At 40.9% G+C, this 19,880-nt stretch overlaps 1 protein-coding gene across 7 annotated transcripts in view; it reads right to left on the reverse strand.

The window, feature by feature from the left end:
• RHOT1 (ras homolog family member T1) overlaps nucleotides 1-19,880 on the reverse strand; it is a 70,907-nt gene that overhangs the window by 43,947 nt on the left and 7,080 nt on the right. For all 7 annotated transcript variants that reach the window (XM_003933011.4, XM_003933012.4, XM_010343615.3 and 4 more), the window contains exons 2-6: nucleotides 6,438-6,496; nucleotides 4,444-4,525; nucleotides 2,946-2,989; nucleotides 2,024-2,077; nucleotides 1,828-1,880 (exon numbers count right to left, since the gene is read on the reverse strand). In XM_003933011.4, coding sequence (XP_003933060.3) covers nucleotides 1,828-1,880; nucleotides 2,024-2,077; nucleotides 2,946-2,989; nucleotides 4,444-4,525; nucleotides 6,438-6,496 — 292 coding nt within the window. The remainder of the gene's footprint in view (nucleotides 1-1,827; nucleotides 1,881-2,023; nucleotides 2,078-2,945; nucleotides 2,990-4,443; nucleotides 4,526-6,437; nucleotides 6,497-19,880) is intronic.

Consider the following 19,880-nt stretch of genomic DNA (forward strand, 5'->3'; position numbering starts at 1 on the left):
AAATTAGCCAGGTGTGGTGGCATGCATCTATAGTCCCATCTACTTGGGAGGCTGAGGCAGGAGAACTGCTTGAACCCAGGAGGTAGAGGTTGCAGTGAGCTGAGATCACGCCTGAGCAAAGCAGTGAGACTTCAACTCGAAAGAAAAAAAAAATTAGTTGGGCATGGTGGTGCACACCTGTAGTACCAGCTACTCAGGAGGTTGAAGCAGGAGGATGGCATTAGCCGGGGAGGCAGAGGTTGCAATAAGCCAAGATTGCACTCCAGCATGGGTGACAGAGCCACACCCTGTCTCAAAAAAGAAATGAAAAAAAAGGAAAGAAAAAAGAAAAATACACAGACTCCTGTCGTTCAGGAAGGGAAAAATAAAAGTCCAGGGATAGGCTCACATATGACTGGATCACAGTCACACCTGAGAACGCTAAATCAGATCTTCAGTGTCAAAAGACACTTCCAGATGGTACAAAAAGGCCACCAAAGAGGCCACAGCATTTTAGGAAGCTGTCATGGTAAAGCCAACATTTTTTAATTCAGTGGTCCAAGCTGGTGCTTGACAGATCTTAGTAAAACTGCCCTCTCTCAAAGATTCCCTCCTAGAAATGGCTCAAGCAAGAGCAAGAAAAACAGATATTAGGAGCATATGGGTGTTAGATCCTCTAAGGCAACCCTGTCCAATACAACATTCTATGATGATGAAAATGCTCTTTATTTCTACTCTCCATTACTGCAGCCACCAGTCACATGTGGCTCCTGAGCAGCTGAAATGTGGCTAAGTGTATTCGAGGAACAAGCTTTAGTTTTATTAATTTTCATTTAGTTAAATCACCAAACTGATGAGAGGCTACTGCATTGGACAGCATAGCTCTAAAAGGACACTCTTTCCTTTCCAACTTGTCAAGTCATCACAGAGTTAAAACCATCAGAAAAGAGAAGCCATACAATGCCACAGCACTGCTCACAGCACATACAACGCCATCTCAGTCTCCCTTCCAAAATATGTAAGACACAGGGTTAATGATCATAATCATGTGTTGAGAACCAGATCTGAAGAGTTTCAAGGTGAAACTCTAATTAATGTCAACCTAAAAGAGAATGTCCAACTAAGAGAGAAATCTAAAAAATTGGGTAAAGAACGAAATGTGTACAGTACATAGGTATCAGTCTGATTTTCCTATTTAAAAAGATTCAGGTTGTGGACAGTAGCTCATGCCTGTAATCCCAGCACTTTGGGAGGCCCAGGTGAGCAGATCACTTGAGGTCAGGAGTTCGAGACTGGACTGACTAACATGTGAAACTCTCTCTCCTAAAAAATACAAAAATTAGTCAGGCGTGATGGTATGTGCCTCTAGTCCCAGCTACTCAGGAGGCTGAGGCGTGAGAATCGCTTAATCCAGGAGGCAGAGGCTGCAAGGAGCCAAGATTGTGCCACTACACTCCAGCCTGGATGACAGAGCAAGACTCTGTCTCAAAAAAAAAAGAATAAAATAAATAAATAAAACTGAGATTTTTTCAAGCAGCAGTTTGAGAAAGTGAAATGTAACATTTATGACCAAAATAATCTGTCTGAAGTAGTGAATCATTATGATATCAGAGTTCTGTTTCCTGCTTTGCTCTTAAGTATATTTGCTCCCTCAAATGAGTCCCCCCAAAAAAGGTATGTGGGTATGTGTATGAACAGACAGAAAAACTGACAGATAAAGCAAATGTGGCAAATTGTTAACTAGTGGATTTAAGTGAAGGACTTAGGGAAGTTCAATGTACTATTTCTTGAACCTTTTCTGCAAGCTTTAAACTTTCAATATCCAAAGTTTGAGAGAGGAAAAAATACCTGCTGTCTTTGTCTGTTCTTTCATTTATGAGAGGAATCCATCGACTTGTTACCTAAAATAAAAATTAACAAGTGCTTAGCCATGACGAGGATTTTTACAAAACACTCTTCCCTTAGACCTTAAAATTCTAAACTGAGGATCAACTTTGGAAGTGCTCCACTGAAACAAACTATAATGGAAAAAGGTCACACCTACCTTATCAATAGAATGCTTGTTGTTAACGGCATACACTATACAGATGACATTAGCCTAGAAGAAAAAGTAACAAATTAATGGTATCTAAAAATAATAAAATGTAGACAATTAATATATTTGGGTGAAAGGAAGAAAAAAATTTAAAAGCTAAGACAAAAAAAAAAACAACAACAATTAGCTTGCCTATAAGAGAAAATGTTCCTAAGGACTTAAAGCAAAAACACATACTCAGTAACAGCCATAACAACAAATAACTGAAAAAGAACTCTTGGTAATTAAGAGAATGAAAAAGGGTCGGGGTAGATCACTTGAGGCCAGGAGTTTGAGACCAGCCTGGTTAACATAGTGAAATCCCATCTCTACCCCATCTCTTTTTTTTTTTTTTTTTTTTTTTTGAGACGGAGTTTCACTCTTGTTACCCAGGCTGGAGTGCAATGGCACGATCTCGGCTCACCGCAACCTCCGCCTCCTGGGTTCAGGCAATTCTCCTGCCTCAGCCTCCTGAGTAGCTGGGATTACAGGCACGTGCCACCATGCCCAGCTAATTTTTTGCACTTTTAGTAGAGACGGGGTTTCACCATGTTGACCAGGATGGTCTCGATCTCTCGACCTCGTGATCCACCCGCCTCGGCCTCCCAAAGTGCTGGGATTACAGGCTTGAGCCACCGCGCCCGGCCTACCCCATCTCTACATACAAAAATTAGCTGGGCATGGTGGTGCACGCCTGTAATTCCAGCAACTCGGGAGGCTGAGGCACAAGAATTGCTTCAGCCTGTGAGGTGGAGGTTGCAGTGAGGCGAAACTGCACTACTGCACTCCAGCCTGGGTGACAGAGCAAGGCACGGTCTCAAAAAAACAAAAACAAACAACAAAAAGAGAATGATAAAGGCAAAAACCTACACCTCTGTTTTTTAAAACTCACCTGTGATATTTCTTGATGAAGTTGTTCATCACTCTGTTCTGCTTCTACAAATAACAAAAAGTCAATGTTTCATATTGCAGACACTTTCATAAAAACTAACGGCCAAACTAAATTCTATGCAAAATCCATCTAACATCCCTCAAAATGACATGGTGTAGCAAACACAAGGGCCAGCCAGGGGAAGGAAAAGATTGAACTATGATAAGGCAGCTGGCACTGAAAGACAAGTCTATAAGAGGATAACTCAGGCATGGAACAGCAGAAGCACTGTGTAATAAATCTAGGCCAGCATCTGATCCAGAGTTGAAAAGGGTCAGGCAAAGGACCTCAGAAATCCAGGCTAGAAGACTAGGTGCTGAAGAGTCAGAAGCTCGGACAAAGTGTCTATACACACAGGACCAAAAGGCCAGGTGAGATTCTGGGTAATACAAGCTTAAGATCTGGATAGCAGGTGGGAGTAATAACAACTAGGCCCAGAGGCAAAACCGTAGCTTGATAATGAAGAGAGGAGAATTCCCTCAGCTAAAACTAGGTTTTTGCAAAGAAAAAAGAAAAAAAAAAAAAAGAGAGAGAATTCTCTCTCTAGCATGTATCTTTAGCTAGAACTGTCTCAATGGGTGGGTGTGCCTGCAATTCCATGGGTACAGGGATATGAATGATACAGGTAGGATAGAAAGCAAATAATTGAAGAGCAAAGCAATTACTGGCATATTAATTTAGACCACCTTAGGTTATATGCATCTTTCCCTAAAAATGCCTGTTACTTCTGACATATAAACTAATATATATGAATTCATGATATTTTATACTATGCTAAATAACAGGCCATATTTTTAATATCTTTCCATATGTTAAGTAATCAATGGGTTAAGGCTTCAATTCTAATACTGAAGTGAATCTAATTTTATGGCTACACACATTGAAGAATAATTCTGTAAATAAATCTAGTTATGAGACTGGTTGTAGCAGAAGGCATTCACCTCCCTCAGCTTCTAGTACAGTGCTGTCTAACAAACAATGCAAGCCACATACATAGTTTTCAATTTTTGAGTAGCAACCTTTAAAAGGTAAATTAAAAAAAGGTAAAATTAAATTTATTTAACTCAAAATATTCAAAAATATTTAAATTTCAACATGTACTCAACAGAAAAAGAGATATTTTACATCCTTTTTTCATACTAAGTCTTCAAAATCCAGTTACATTTTACACTTAACAGCACATTTTAATTTAGAACAGTCACATTTCAAGTGTTCAACAGCCACAGGTATTATAGAACCCAACTTAGTAATCTGGGGACGAAGAACTGTCAGATGGAGGCACTGGGTGGGGTATGGGATCGAGGTTGACAGGCATAAATGAGATAAGAAGCATAAAGAATCATTTACTGCTACAGAGAAAAGACCACCTCTCTGAACACCTTTTAAAGCTCAGTAAATATCTTTTTTCAAGTCTATTAAATTAACCCTATAGCTTCACCTACAAGAGAATATTCATTACCTGAGTAATCTACAATGTGCGTTGGAACTCTCTCTGGGGTGACATCAGCTGGAATGGTGATTTCTTCTGCCCGGGGAGGAACCTTCATTTACAAACAATATGGAAAAAAAAAAAAACACCTTTAATTATTATCACTCAAACTTGTAACAGATGATATAAATTTATCTACACAGGTTGAGTATTTCTAAACTCAAAATCTGAAATCTGCAATGTTCTAAAATTTGAAAATTTTTAGTACCGATGTTATACTCGAAGGAAATGCTCATTGGAGCATTTCTGATTTTCCGATAAGAGAAATGCCTAACTGGTGAGTACAATGCAAATATTCCAAAATCTGAACAAATTTGAAATCTGTAACACTTCTGGTCCCAAGTATTTTTGGATAAGGGATGCTCAACCTGTATTAGCCCCTCTCACCAATACCCATTTGTTGTACATATAAGTGTTTATTTTTGTGCTTTATCACTGATGCAAATATATATTAAACTTGTATGATAAAAACATTTTTAAATGCATATTTATATCTACGTAGGACTAACACATTAAGAATACTTCAGATCTGGCCGGGCGCGGTGGCTCAAGCTTGTAATCCCAGCACTTTGGGAGGCCGAGGCGGGTGGATCACAAGGTCGAGAGATCGAGACCATCCTGGTCAACATGGTGAAACCCCGTCTCTACTAAAAATACAAAAAATTAGCTGGGCATGGTGGCACGTGCCTGTAATCCCAGCTACTCAGGAGGCTGAGGCAGGAGAGTTGCTTGAACCCAGGAGGCGGAGGTTGCGGTGAGCCAAGATCGCGCCATTGCACTCCAGCCTGGGTAACAAGAGCGAAACTCCGTCTCAAAAAAAAAAAAAAAAAAAAAGAATACTTCAGATCTGACACAGACTCAAAGAATTCTTGAATTAATTCGGTGTTTCAAGCGTTAGATTTTTTTAATATGTTGTTTTCATTCTATTTTGTTGAAGGCTGAAGAGACTCTGCAAATGAGGAGATATTTTAATCCAAAACAATTTGCAAATAAACCAACAGGTTATCAACAAGAGAGTAATCTGAAATCATTTTCATCCCATTCCACAAATCTCATTCCCTATAACTATATCCTAACTTTATGTAAGTTAGCCAACAGCTCCTCACTCTGGAACTTCCAAAATGTAAATTTATTACCAGTAATAATAAAACCACCTTATTACTTTTGGTGGCACTTCCCTGCTATTAAGTTTATCTCATTTGAGACCCATAACAATCCTTTGAGGTAGGCAAAGGTGGAATGAGCTCATTTCATCATTTGTAAAATGAAGCAAGTATATTAAAGGTTGTCAAATATATGTATCATAATTCCAGTGGGTTCTGACAAAAACACCTCACAGACCAGGGAGTATCAGACAGAAGGCAAGCAGGGATTCATACCTTTCCCCTGAACTTCAACTCATGGACTGCTCATTGCCTTTTTCATATTTTGGGTTTATGAACAACATTTTATTTTTAAGAGAGGACTACAGATCTTATATGATACGTATATCCCTTTCAGCTCCCATTTATCTATAGATGAGACAATTGAGACACAGAGAGTACAAAGGTCCTAGACAAGGTCAAAGGCAGAAAATACAAAAGATTTAGGTGAACTTAGATATAGGTTAGTTATTTCTCCTATACCATATTTCATAGATATAATTGATAAACGAGTATTGGCTTTTTAAAAAGTCCCAACTGGCAGGGCACAGTGGCACATGCCTGTAATCCCAGCATTTTGGGAGGCCAAGACAGGAGAATTGCTTAGTCCAGGAGTTAGAGGTTGCAGTGGGCTACGATGGCACTGCTGTACTCCAGCCTGGACAGCAGAGTGAGACTCTGTCTCTAAAAAAGGAAGGAAAAAAAAAAGTCCCAACTGTCCAAAAGGAAACACAAACCACAAGCCAAGAGGCAGAGTTCATTCCTATTAATTTGATTTTGATAAATTTTTTAAAATTTAAATATGGAAATCAAAATGTTTACCTCTTCTGGAAATTCTTCACTGACCAGAGACATAATCAGTGATGTCTTCCCAACTCTAGCTGTGAAAAGAAAAATCATTACTTTAATAAAGTGTTTAGTTTCTACATATGCTCAAATCCAGCAACCACATTATGAAGACTGTCACTCAACTATAATCGAAGGCATCCAAATTATCAAGTTTTAGTATAATACTTAAAAGTAGATCTTTGTTTATGCTTAGAAAAGTCACACTTACTCATTGTTTTTAAAAACCTGCCAAAGTATATTCTATAAAAGTACAAATCCCTCCTAACATCCTCCACCAACACTTTAATATTCCCCCAGATTTTTCCTATACTTATATATAACTTGCAATATTTTACCACAGTGGAATCACAGTTCTCACACTACTTTGCAACTTTCCTTTATCACTTAACTATGCATTTGGACAGTATTTCATGTCAGCACATAAAAACTCTTAGGAGAGGCCGGGCGCGGTGGCTCAAGCCTGTAATCCCAGCACTTTGGGAGGCCAAGGCGGGTGGATCACGAGGTCAAGAGATCAAGACCATCCTGGTCAGCAAGGTGAAACCTCGTCTCTACTAAAAATACAAAAAGTTAGCTGGGCATGGTGGTGCGTGCCTGTAATCCCAGCTACTCAGGAGGCTGAGACAGGAGAATTGCCTGAACCCAGGAGGCGGAGGTTGCGGTGAGCCGAGATCGCGCCATTGCACTCCAGCCTGGGTAACAAGAGCGAAACTCCGCCTCAAAAAAAAAAAAAAAAAAAAAACTCTTAGGAGAGAAAAGTTGAGTTAGTGGTTAATGGGTACATAGATTTGTTGAGGATAATAAAAAAGTTTCAAGTACAGATAATGGTGATGGTTACACAACATTATGAATAAATTTAATGCTACTGAATTGTAATTATGAACAGTTAAAATGATAGTTCTGTAATATATATTTTGACCAATTTTTTTAAATTAATATTTTATATTAATATTTTTTAAAACCTCCTGCATTTTTTTTTGTTTTCTGTGAGATGGAGTCTCACTCTGTTGCCTAGGCTGGAGTTCAGTGGTGCAATCTTGGCTCACTGCAACCTCCACCTCCTGGGTTCAAGTGATTCTTGTGCCTTAGCCTAGCGAGTAGTTGGGATTACAAGCATGCATCATCACACCCAGCTAATTTTTGCATTTTTAGTACAGACAGGGTTTCCTCATGTTGGCCAGGCTGGTCTCAAACTCTTGACCTCTGGTGATCTGCTTGCCTCAGCCTCCAAAAGTGCTGAGATTACAAGCATGAGCCACCACATCCAGCCATCCTGCATTATTTTTGATAGTTGTATTGTGGTGTATTATAATTTATTAACATAAACTCCTAACAAAAAACATTGGAAAGGTTTCCAAGTTTTCCCTTTTTTTTTTTTTTTTTTTTTTTTGATTCAGGGACTCACTCTGATTGCCCAGGCTAAAGTGCAGTGGTGTGATTTTTTTTCTGGCTCACTGCAGCCTCGACCTCCCCAGGCTCTGGTGATTCTCCCACCTCAGCCTCCTGAGTAGCTCAGACTACAGGTGCATGCTGCTATACCCAGTTAATTTTTTTTTTTTTTTTTTTGAGACGGAGTTTTGCTTGTTGCCCAGGCTGGAGTGCAATGGCACAACCTCAGCTCATCGCAACCACTGACTCCCGAGTAGCTGGGATTATAGGCATGTGACACCACTCCCGGCTGATTTTGTATTTTTAGTAGAGATGGGGTTCCTCCATGTTGGTCAGGCTGGTCTCAAACTCCTAACCTCAGGTGATCTGCATGCCTTGGCCTCCCAAAGGGCTAGGATTACAGACATGAGCCACATGCCCGGCCTTGGTTAACATTCTTTTTATACATCAGGATAAAAAGAAAAATTCTTAAAATGTACCATCTCTGATTCATCATTATTCTGTATTTAGCACTCAAGGTCTGTCAAATTTTCCTTTGAAATTTTTAATATTCATTCCTTCCTTGCTGTTCCCATTTCCCTAATTACAGTACTTTTATTGAAAAATCTCCCAGTCCCCAATTTTCTATTCCTTTCTCCAGTTTCCTCGTTAATCTACCAACAACACAAATGCCAGTCCACTTTTCTTACATACTCTTTTCATTTTCTAACTCACCGGATCAAATGCCTTCTTTGAATTATCCACTACATCAAAGGGAAATCATTCTACTGGCCTTTGACTATTATACATAATGTATCCCTAGCTCTCCTATCTAATCTCATTTCCCACTATTCCCTACTGGATTTGCTCAGTAAGACCACTCTGCATTGTATAAGTCCAAACAAGCCACAATAAATCCTGCCCACCTCAGTTTCCCTCATCTAAACATCATTCCTGCTCTCCCTCTAGTTTTCCAAATGTTGTTAATAATTATCTTTCAAAGACGGTTCAAATTCTACCTCAACCCTACTGACATTCTAGAGATACTGTAGCTCTTATTTCCTCTACTTCCTCCTTTGAACTACTGCTGTACCACGTAATTTATATTAAATTATAACTTAAATATATACCCAATATACATACTTAATACGTATGTATTGTGTCAATACTACATCGACACAATTACCATGTATTTGGAAACACTTCGATAGTGAACAAAATTTTCCAATTCTATATGAATGGAAAAAGGGCCTCTAGCACATCAACCAGACTGAATCATCTGATTTTGATTTCACCGGTCCAAGCACAACAGTACTGCTGTATTTTCAGGTGGAAATTAGTCCCACCTCCTGGAGATTCTGGAACTACCATTCAAAGATTTTCTTAACAGCAACTGGAGAACTGGGAATAACAGGTAACTGCTGAGGCAGTTAAAACATAAACACAGCAAGCTGTGGTGGCTCGCGCCTGTAATACCAGCACTTTGGGAAGCCAAGGCGAGGTGATCATGTCAGGAGTTCGAGACCAGCCTGGCCAACATAGTGAAACCCTGCCTCTACAAAAAATACAAAAATTAGCCGAGTGTGGTGGTGGGCACCTGTACTCCCAGCTACTTGGGAAGCTGACAATTTCTTTAACTGGAGAGGTAGAGGTTGCAGTGAGCCAAGACTGCACCACTGCACTGCAGCATGGGTGACAGAGTATGGCACAGAGCATCAGAATCCCTTGGAATTTCCTGAATGATAGGAGTGTCTTTTATTATTAATAATGAATCCCTTTCAACCATACTTGAGTTCATCCTAATAAGGTGACTCGTGGGGAGGAGTGGGCAACAGAACAAGCTAGCAGGGTGGGTGGGAGCTGGTCACCAGAAAAACCAACTACATGATTAGAGGATCAGAACGCTCAGCCCCACCCCAAAATCTCCAATGGGGAAAAAGTTGGAGTCAAGCACGTGGCCAATGACTTAATCAGGTCTACCTACTGAAAACCCATATAAAAACTCTGAACATCAAAGCTCAGGAGAGCTTCCTGGTTGGTGAATGTATGAATACACCAGGAAGCTGGTACACCCTGACCCTGCAGGGAAAGAAACTCTTGAGCTAGAGACTCTTCTAGACCTTGTACCTCTTCAATCTGGTTGTTCATACGTATAATCGTGAATATAGCACTTTCCTGAGTTTTATGACTCACTCTAGTCTGATGGGGTAGTAGGAAACCCTGAATTTGTAGTTGGCCAGGCCAAAGTGCTGTTGAAGTGAGGGCAATGGTATTGGGAACAACTGAGAAACATTATAACAGGTTTTCTATCCAAGAGCACTAGTTCCACCCAGAAACATGTGCACCGTGCCTGTAACAAACTAGGGAAAACACTACAACATGCAGAGTACTGACTTATGCTTCTACATGACCCATCTTTTTTGTCTAGACTTCTACTATTAGTTCATTTTATAATTATTGACCTGATTGCCTTCTAAGAACAAAGTTTTGTCTTAGCTACTATGTGTGGATATGAAAAATGTATTAAATAAGACAAGGCTGAGTACAGAGTGGCTCATGCCTGTAATCCTAACACTTTGGGAGGCTGAGGCCGGCGGATCGCTTGACAGGAGTTTGAGACCAGCCTGGGCAATGTGGCAAGATTCCATCTCTACAAAAAATACAAAACTAGCTGGGCCTGGGGTCCTAGATACTCAGGAGGCTGAGGTGGGATGATCACTTGAGCTCAAAAGTTGAGGCTGCAGTGAGTCATGAAAGAGCAAGACCCTGTCTGAAAACAAAACTTAACATCCAATGTATAATTTGGTCTCTAGTAGGAAAAAATAGTCAGTGATCCAGTTAAGACACACGTATTCTTTTCTTTTTTGGTCAGGGGTGGGGGGATGAACAGTCTCGCTATATCACCCAGGCTGGAGTGCAATGGCATGATCTCAACTCACTACAACCTCCACCTCCCAGATTCAAGTGATTCTCTTGCCTCAGCCTCCTGAGTAGCTGGGAATACAGGTGTGTACCACCACATCTGGCTAATTTTTGTATTTTTAGTAGAGATGGGGTTTCACCATGTTGGCCAGGCTGGTTTCCAACTCCTGAACTCATGACACACCCACCTCGGCCTCCCAAAGTGCTGGGATTACATGTGTGAGCCACCATGCCTGGCTGACACATGTATTCTTAACTGCTTCACTTGTATAGTATCTAGGCAACCTTCTAACATATCACCAGTGATCTCCTGAAGGACTTCTTAGACCTCATTGACAAAAATGTGACATCTCTTACCAGCTACTGAGCATCTCCAGAAAGATTAAGAAACAAGTATTTCATTATCACCCATAGGAAACTCTTCAAGGGCAGAAAACATGTCTTCTTTCACGTTTACTGTTGAGTAACAGTAATCCAGCTCCCAGCTCACATGGCACTTAATAAATGCAGCTGTATAGCTTGGTGGTTAGGAGCACAAATTTGAAGCTCAGGAAAGTGGATGACTACTTCTGAGGGAAAGAGGGCAATGTAATGGGAAGGGAGCTTCGAATGATTGGTAATCTTTTCTTGAGCTAGGTGCTGGGTATTTGTCATATTATTCTTTATTACCTTTTACATAAATATTTCATCAAAAAAGAAAAGAAAAAGAAGAACACAGGCTTTGGAACTAGACAGAATTGGGTTGAAATCCTGGTTCCAGCACTTACTAGCTGTGCTTCCTCAGGCCATCAAGCCTGTTTATTCATCTCTAAAACATCGACCAGCCTCACAGACTTGTTAAGAGTATCAATCAAGATGAGAGCTATATAATGCTTAGCACAACACCTGACACACATTAAGTATACAAATGGTAAAAGTTTGATGATGATGATCAGTTTGTTAAATGAGCACTGGCTTGGGTCAGAAGATCTGGATTCAGGAACCAGCTTTTGCCATTAACAGTATGACCCTGAGTTGTCAACAACTCTCTCTGGGCCTCAATTTTTCTCACCAGTTAAATCAGTTAAAAAAAAAAAAAAAAAAAAAAAAAAGGTGGGGACGGGTGGACTAGATGTTATCTAAACGAATACAGTACATGCTTAAATTACCATGGAGTACACCTAGAAAACAGGTCTGTAACACAAGAAAAACTGCACATTAACATTAAAGGTGGTTGGGCATGGTGGCTCATGCCTATAACCCCAGCACTTTGGGAGGCTGAGGCAGGTGGATCACAAAATCAGGAGTTTGAGACCAGCCTGGCCAACATGGTGAAACCCCATCTCTACTAAAGATGCAAAAAAATTAGTCGGCCGTGGTGGCACACGCCTGTAATCCCAGCTACTTGGGAGGCTGACAGAGGAGAACCGCTTAAACCCAGGAGGTGGAGGTTGTAGTGAGCCGAAATCATGCCATTGCACTCTAGCCTAGGTGACAGGGTAAGACTCTGTCTCAAAAAAAAAAATTAATTAATTAATTAATTAAAGAGCTGCACATGGCGGCTCATGCCCATAATCCCAGCACTTTGGGAGTCTGAGGTGAAGGGATGACTTGAGCCCAGGAGTTCAAATCCAGCCTGGACAATACAGTGAGACCCTGTCTCTACCAAAAATAATTTAAAAAATAGCCAGGCATGGTGGCGTGTGCTTGTAGTCCCAGCTACTTAGGAGGCTGGGATGGGAGGATCACCCGAGCCCAGGAGGTGGAGGCTGCAGTGAGCTATGACTGAACCACTGGCTGGTCCAGGCTGGGTGACACAGTGAGACCCTGTCTCAAAACACACATACACACTCCAGTAGGTAAGCTTTTAGTACCCTCAAAATGGCAGAGAGATCTGCAAACTATAACTGTTAACTGTGTAGGGGAAAGTGATTTGGCAGAAACATTTGTCTAGCTACAAGAACAAAGTATAGGACTCACTAAGCTAATGCTGGGTCTCAGAATTTTCAGATCTTGCCAACTTACATGCAATATTTCATAACCCTTTTTCCAAATATCTCCTGTGTTACGGCCTTGTTTAAGGTTCCAGCAACCCCAAGCCTTCAGCTAGCTCAAGGTAGTGTTCCTCTCAACATTCATAGTTCATCCTGATTCCAGATGACTATGCACAGTGGAAGCAAAATACAGATGCTCCTTCACTTTTGATGGGATTACTGCCCCATAAACCCATCATAAGTTGAAAATATAAGTTAAAAATATACTTAGGCCAGATGCAGTGGCTCATGTCTGTAATCCCAGCAGTTTAGGAGGCTGAGGTGGGAGAATCACTGAGCCCAAGAGTTTGAGATCAGCCTGGGCAATGAAGTGAGATCCTATGTCTATAGAAAATAAAAAATTAGCCAGGCAAGGTGGTAAACACCCATAGTTTCAGGTTATTTATTCGGGAGGCTGAGGGAGGATCCCTTGAGCCTAGGAAGTCAAGCTGCAGTGAGCCATGATGGAGCCACTGCACTCCAGCTTGGCCAACAGAATGAGACCTTGTCTCAAAAAATGTTTTTAAATGTGTTGGGATCCTCCCTGGCAAACCAAAACTTAAAAAAGAAAAAAGAAAAAAGAAAATGCACTTGATGCTAGCAACACAGCAAGACAGTCCATGACTTAGCATAGTTCTTCTCTTTTCTTTTTTCTTTTTCTCTTTCCTTCTTTCCCTCCCTCCCTCCCTCCCTCTTTCTCTCTCTTTCTTTTTTCTTCCTCTCTCTTTCTTTTCTTTTTTTGAGACAGGATTTTGTTCTGTTTTCCAGGCTGCAGTGTAGTGGTGCAATCATAGCTCACTGCAACCTCAATTTCCTGGGCCCAGGTGATCCTCCTGACTCAGCCTCTCAAGTAGGTGGGACCACAGGCACACACCACTCCAGCATTCAGCTAAAATTTTTTTTTAATTTCTTGTAGAGACAGGGTCTCCCTAAGTTGTCCAGCCTGGCCTCAAACCCCTGGGCTCAAGTGAGTCTACTATGTTGCCCAGACTGCTGCTCTTGAACTTCTGGGCTCAAGCAATCCTCCCACCCTGGCCTCCCAAAGCTCTGGGACTACAGGTATGAGCCACCGCACCTGTCCCCTGATTTTTCAACTTTACAACTGGTTTATATGAATAATACACAGCAGACAGAGCTCTCTGTGGATCACAGACAAAATGCCTCTGTTACGAAGTCCCATTAAGTCCACTAAGCCCTATACTTCATGTAATTTATTTTAGTAGTAATAGTATAACTCCCAGGTACTCAAAACAGCAAGGCCTTTTAAAGGATACAATGCCTGTATAATTTCTGTAACCTTTGCATTTCTGGGCCTGACTATTCCCAGTAGAGATGTCTGCTTTTCCTGGAGTGTCTCCATAATCACAACTACCACCAGCATGGATATGCCCAGGAACTTTCCCATTTCTAAATAGCTATCCTGGATATTTTATTTTATTTTATTATTACTTTTTTTTGAGACAGAGTCTCACTGTTTTGCACAGGCAGGAGTACAGTGGCATGATCACAGCTCACTGCTTGAACTCCTGGGCTCAAGTGATCCTCCTGCCTCAGCTTCCCAAGTAGCTTAGACTACAGGTGCATACCACCATATTGTTACTTTTAAAAAATTATTTATCTAGAGTTTCGTTATGTTTCCCAGGCTGGTCTCAAACTTCTAGCCTCAAGCTATCCTCCTGCACTGGCCTCCCAAAGTGCTGGTGTTATAGGCATGAGCTACCATGCCCAGCAACCTGCATATTTTAAACTTCTCTACATTCTCATCCTTCATCTACTATATTAAGAATGGCAAAAATGAAGCTGACACTCAAGGATTCAGTCCCATTCTTGGTCCTTAAAAAATTTGCCAACCTTAATATCCTTAAGAACCTGATTCTTCTCATATTCCCCTTTTCAGAATTATCTTTTTAAAATTTTGCTCTTGTTCCACCACTCTAAGGCCCTCACCAGTTTCAGGAAAAAAAAAAAAAATCAACCTAACTAATTTTAGTTTTTTAGTTCCTTAGGGCCTGTCTACCTATCCGTCTGTGAGACTATCAAAGAAATAATAAAGCAGCAAGTGTAAAAGCCACTTTTAAGCTATTTTTAAAAGGCCAAGTAACAGGGCTCACACCTGTAATCCCAGCACATCACTTGAGCCCAGGAGTTCTAGACCAGCCTGCACAACATGGTGAAACTCCATCTCTACAAAATTAAAAAATTAGCAGGGCATGGTGATACATGCCTATATTCAGGTATTTGGGAGGCTGAGACAGGAGAACCACCTGAGCCCAGGAAGTCGAAGCTACAGTGAGCCATCATCATGCCACTGCACTCCAGCCTGGGCAACAGAGTGAGATCCTGTCTTAAAAAAAAAAAAAAGATAAAGTGATCAAAATTAAGCCAACCCTGGCACTGAAAGGCTACTGGTTAACAAGAAAGCACTTGTTCCTTAATCCCAATCACACATGATCCCTCAGAAAATTCAGCTTTCGCCGGGCATGGTGGCGGGTGCCTGTAGTCCTAGCTATTTGGGAGGCTGAGACTGGAGGATCTCTTGAGTCCAGGAGTTCTGGGCTGTAGTGCACTATGCTGATCGGGTGTCCACACTAAGTTCGGCATCAATATGGTGACCTCCCGGGAGCAAGGAACCAGCAGGTTGCCTAAGGAGGGGTGAACTGGCCCAGGTCGGAAACGGAGGTCAAAACTCCAGTGCTGATCAGTAGTGGGATCACATCTGTGAATAGCCACTGCACTCCAGCCTGGGCAACACAGCGAGACCCCATCTCTTTAAAAAAAAAAAAGAAAAGAAAATTCAGCTTTCAAGAGATGTTCTGTCACCTTTGAAGTTCCCTCCCTCACTATGGCCCTTAAAACTCCTCCATTCTTCCTCATCTTTTTTTTTTTTAAGAGCAGAAGTGGAAGTTTATTTTAAAAGGCTTTATAAGAGGAAATAAATGAAAAGTTGCTCGGTAGAGACCCAAGTGTGTGCCTGAAGGTCCAAGAGAGAAAAGACCCTCATCTCTCTCTTTTTTTTTTTTTTTTGAGACGGAGTTTCGCTCTTGTTACCCAGGCTGGAGTGCAATGGCGCGATCTCGGCTCACCACAACCTCCACCTCCTGGGTTCAGGCAATTCTCCTGCCTCAGCCTCCTGAGCAGCTGGGATTATAGGCACGCGCCACCATGCCCAGCTAATTTTTTTTGTATTTTTAGTAGAGACGGGGTTTCACCATGTTGACCAGGTTGGTCTCGATCTCTCGACCTTGTGATCCACTCGCCTTGGCCTCCCAAAGTGCTGGGATTACAGGCTTGAGCCACCGCGCCCGGCCCCTCATCTCTCTTCTTAAAACTCATTAAAACAACCTTTTCCCCAGTCACAGTCCCCTTCTGCTTTTCCCATGGACTCCCTATGTATGCAGTGATATTTTCAGAACAGAAAACCAACATTATGAGGAAATTCAGATTTCTTCACAGCTCTGCTCATTAGTCTGAAGGGCAGTTATGGCTGGCTGTGTAGCAGCAGGCTCCTGCCGAAGTACAAACCTGCCACCAGGTCTATTCCAGCAGGGCAGGCCTCAGAGATAGAAAAGAAAACACCCTGGCAGGGGAGGAGGCATCGTAAACGACAACAATGAAGTAGCTTTACTCACACTTGAACATACAGACATTCAACACAGTAGTACCAGAGCGGGAATAATTCCATTTAACTTATTTATATCAGTCACTACTTTTTAAAGCGTGATTTAAAAAAATTTACTCACAGCCTGCCTCATCTGATAAAGAATGTGAGGTAATTTAGCACTCACTACATTATAAAAAATACCATCTAGTTTGTGATAAATTATACACTAAAAATAAAAGAACGTGAATCTCTTCCACATTAAAATTCAAGAGTGATTTTCTTTTTTTTGAGCTGGAGTCTCAAATTGTCATCCAGGCTGGCGTGCAATGGGGCGATCTCAGTTCACTGCAACCTACACCTCCCAGGTTCAAGCAATTCTCCTGCCTCAGCCTCCCGAGTAGCTGGGATTACAGGCGCCTGCCACAACGTCCAGCTAATTTTTTGTATTTTTAGTAGAGACAGGGTTTCACAATGTTGGCCAGGCTGGTCTTGAACTCCTGACCCCATGATCTGCATGATTTGGCCTCCCAAAGAGCTGAGATTACAGGTGTGAGCCACCGGCCTGCCGTCATTTCCTTTTTTAAAAAAGTTCATTCGCAGCAAAAAGTTTAAAATTGGAGCAAGAGAGATGGATTACAGTGAATTTAGGGAAAAAAAAAAACCCAGCACATTTTTATCAGTATCATTTTTGTGTTTCCTTTTGGAAGGACAGTGAAATAACAGCTCCTTTAATAAAGGATCAGACAAATGTGACTTAGTCAAGAAATGCTTCAGTGAATCTAAACCAGGGCTTTTTGCTCTCCTTAGGGCTTGCACACCTATCCCTATGTGAGACTATCAAAGAAAGAATAAAGCAGCAAGTATAAAAGCCATTTTTAAAAAATTATTTTTTAAAAGCTATTTTTTTTTAAATTAGTATTTTGGCCAGGTGCAATGGCTCACACATGTAATACCAGCACTTTGGGAGGCTGAGGCAGGTGGATCAATTAAGGCCAGGAGTTTGAGACCAGCCTGGATAACATGGCAAAACCCGTCTCTACTAAAAAAAAATACAAAAAATTAGCCAGGCATGGCGGCACACACCTGTAATCCCAGCTACTCAGGAGGCTGAGGCAAGAGAATCACTTGAACACAGGAGGCAGAGGTTGCAGTGCGCCAAGATCAAACCACAGCACTTCAACCTGGGCAACAGAGCAAGACTCTGTCCCGCGTGCGTGTGCACGCTCACACACACACACACACACACACACACACACAAACACACACACACACACAAATATATCATATAAATATATATGTATGTGTGTATTATTATTATTATTTTTTTGAAGAGACAAGATCTCACTCTGTTGCCCAGGCTGATCTGGAACTCTTGAGTTCAAGTGATTTCAACTGCCTCAGCCTCCCAAAGTGCTCGGATTACAGTCATGAGCCACCATGCCCAGCCTAAACTAATTTTAATTGAGAAACAAATAAGAGTGCCTTAAAGACAATGAAAACATTTTAGAATAAAAAATTATAAAAACTATTTAAATATGCTTACAATCAAAAAGGTATCTTAATATGATATAAAAACTACATATTTTTAGCTGCTTCAGAAAATAAAAATTGTTTATGAGGGAACAAAAATTCCAAGCTCTTCTTAAATTATACTAATTAAACTTTATATTTACTATAAAAATTATAATACAAATGCAAATAAAACATTGTATTTGTTCTTTTTTTTTTAAGAGACAGGGTTTCACCATGTTGGCCAGAATGGTCTTGATCTCTTGACCTCTCGACCTTGTGATCTGCCTGCCTCAGTTTCCCAAAGTGCTGGGATTACAGGCGTGAGCCATCGCACCAGGTCTAAAACTTTATATTTTACAATAAAATTTATAAATAATTTATTACAAATAAAACTTATAATAAAACATATAAAATATAAATACACTGGATACATTTAGTATGTTATTAACATGGAGGACAAAAAAAATTATCCTTTATTAGCCAGCCGACTAATGGTCTCTAGTTCTTCCACTTTGCCTGAGAAATGTTGAAGTAATCTATAAAAACTAAAAGCAAGACCACAATTATCTGCAAGGACAGAAGACCTTCTGATCCAGTTCAATAGAATATGCCACAGTTCTGAGACTCCATGCTTCTAAGTAGGTCATCCATGGAAAACATAATTCATCACTATAGAACAAATTATCTAGATTTATCCAGGCTATAAATTTTCCTTTTCATCACATCTTTTGAACATCTAGTTCCAAATGACAGCAAATTCCTAATATTCATGAAGCAGAAATAACGTTCTCTGGTTCCAATTACCACTCTACCAGCCATCCTGGCTATTTTTCTTGGTAACTAAACACCCCCTGCTTCAAGTGACAAAGAGACCTACTCCTCATTTTTTTTTTCTTTAGTAAGAAGCCTTGTTGGCTCTTCCTAAGTTATTGTATTTAGTATATACCGGGGGGAGGAGGGTGACTATAGAGTTATATTTTTAACTGGAAAACTTCAGCATTTGAAATAGCTAAACATTGTTCCAGAGGACAATTTCATTGCCCATATGCAGATGATGTAGCCTGCAGAACAAAAGCTGTCGCCCAGCTATCCCTCTCCTTCAAACTAGATCAACACTAATAACCAACTAGCAGCAAAAAAAAAAGACAATGGAGAATACATTTCATTACATATGTGAGGATGATATAGAAAAGACTGCATGAACAGAATAGACTCTTTATGCAGAACGGACTCTATGGCCAAGGATGTTTGGACTGGCTTTCTCTGCATTTAAAACAGCCTAACTTCTTTTATCTAAGCACTAAATACTCATTAAGCAATATGCATTAAAGCCTGTATGCTTCAGAAGTGGGCCAAGAAAAGATCCATTTCACATCAATGGGTGTTTGAACAACCTTGTCCACAGAATATTACCCAGGTAGTAAACAGAGTATAATTGAAACTGGAACAGTTTAATTTTTCTTTCTTTTTTTTGAGACAGAGTCTCACTCTGTTGCCCAAGCTGGAGTGCAGTGATGCAATCTCGGCTCACTGCAACCTCCACCTCCTGGGTTCAAGCAATTCCCCTGCCTCAGCCTCCTGAGTAGCTGGGATTACGGGGGCACGCCACCATGCCCAGCTACTTTTTGTATTTTTAGTTGAGACAGGGTTTCGCCATGTTAGTCAGGCTGGTCTCGAACTCCTGACCTTGTGATCCACCTGCATCAGCCTCCCAAAGTGCTGGGATTACAGGCGTGAGCCACCATGCCTGGCCAGTTTAATCTTTAAATATCATTCCAACAAAGACCAGAATGAAAAGCAATATGGCTTGTTTCTCTTTTTTTAGTAAAATAAAAGTAGAAGCAGGGTCTTACTATGTTGCCTACAACAATCTCAAACTCCTGGGCTCAAGCGAGTCTCTTGCCTTGACCTCCCAAAACGCTGGGATTAGCAATATGGCTTTAAAATGATCTTAGGCCAGGCACAGTGGTGCATGTCTGTGATCCCAGCACTTTGGGAGGC

Source organism: Saimiri boliviensis, chromosome 17 (genome assembly GCF_048565385.1).
Source record: "Saimiri boliviensis isolate mSaiBol1 chromosome 17, mSaiBol1.pri, whole genome shotgun sequence".
Lineage (NCBI taxonomy): Eukaryota > Metazoa > Chordata > Mammalia > Primates > Cebidae > Saimiri > Saimiri boliviensis.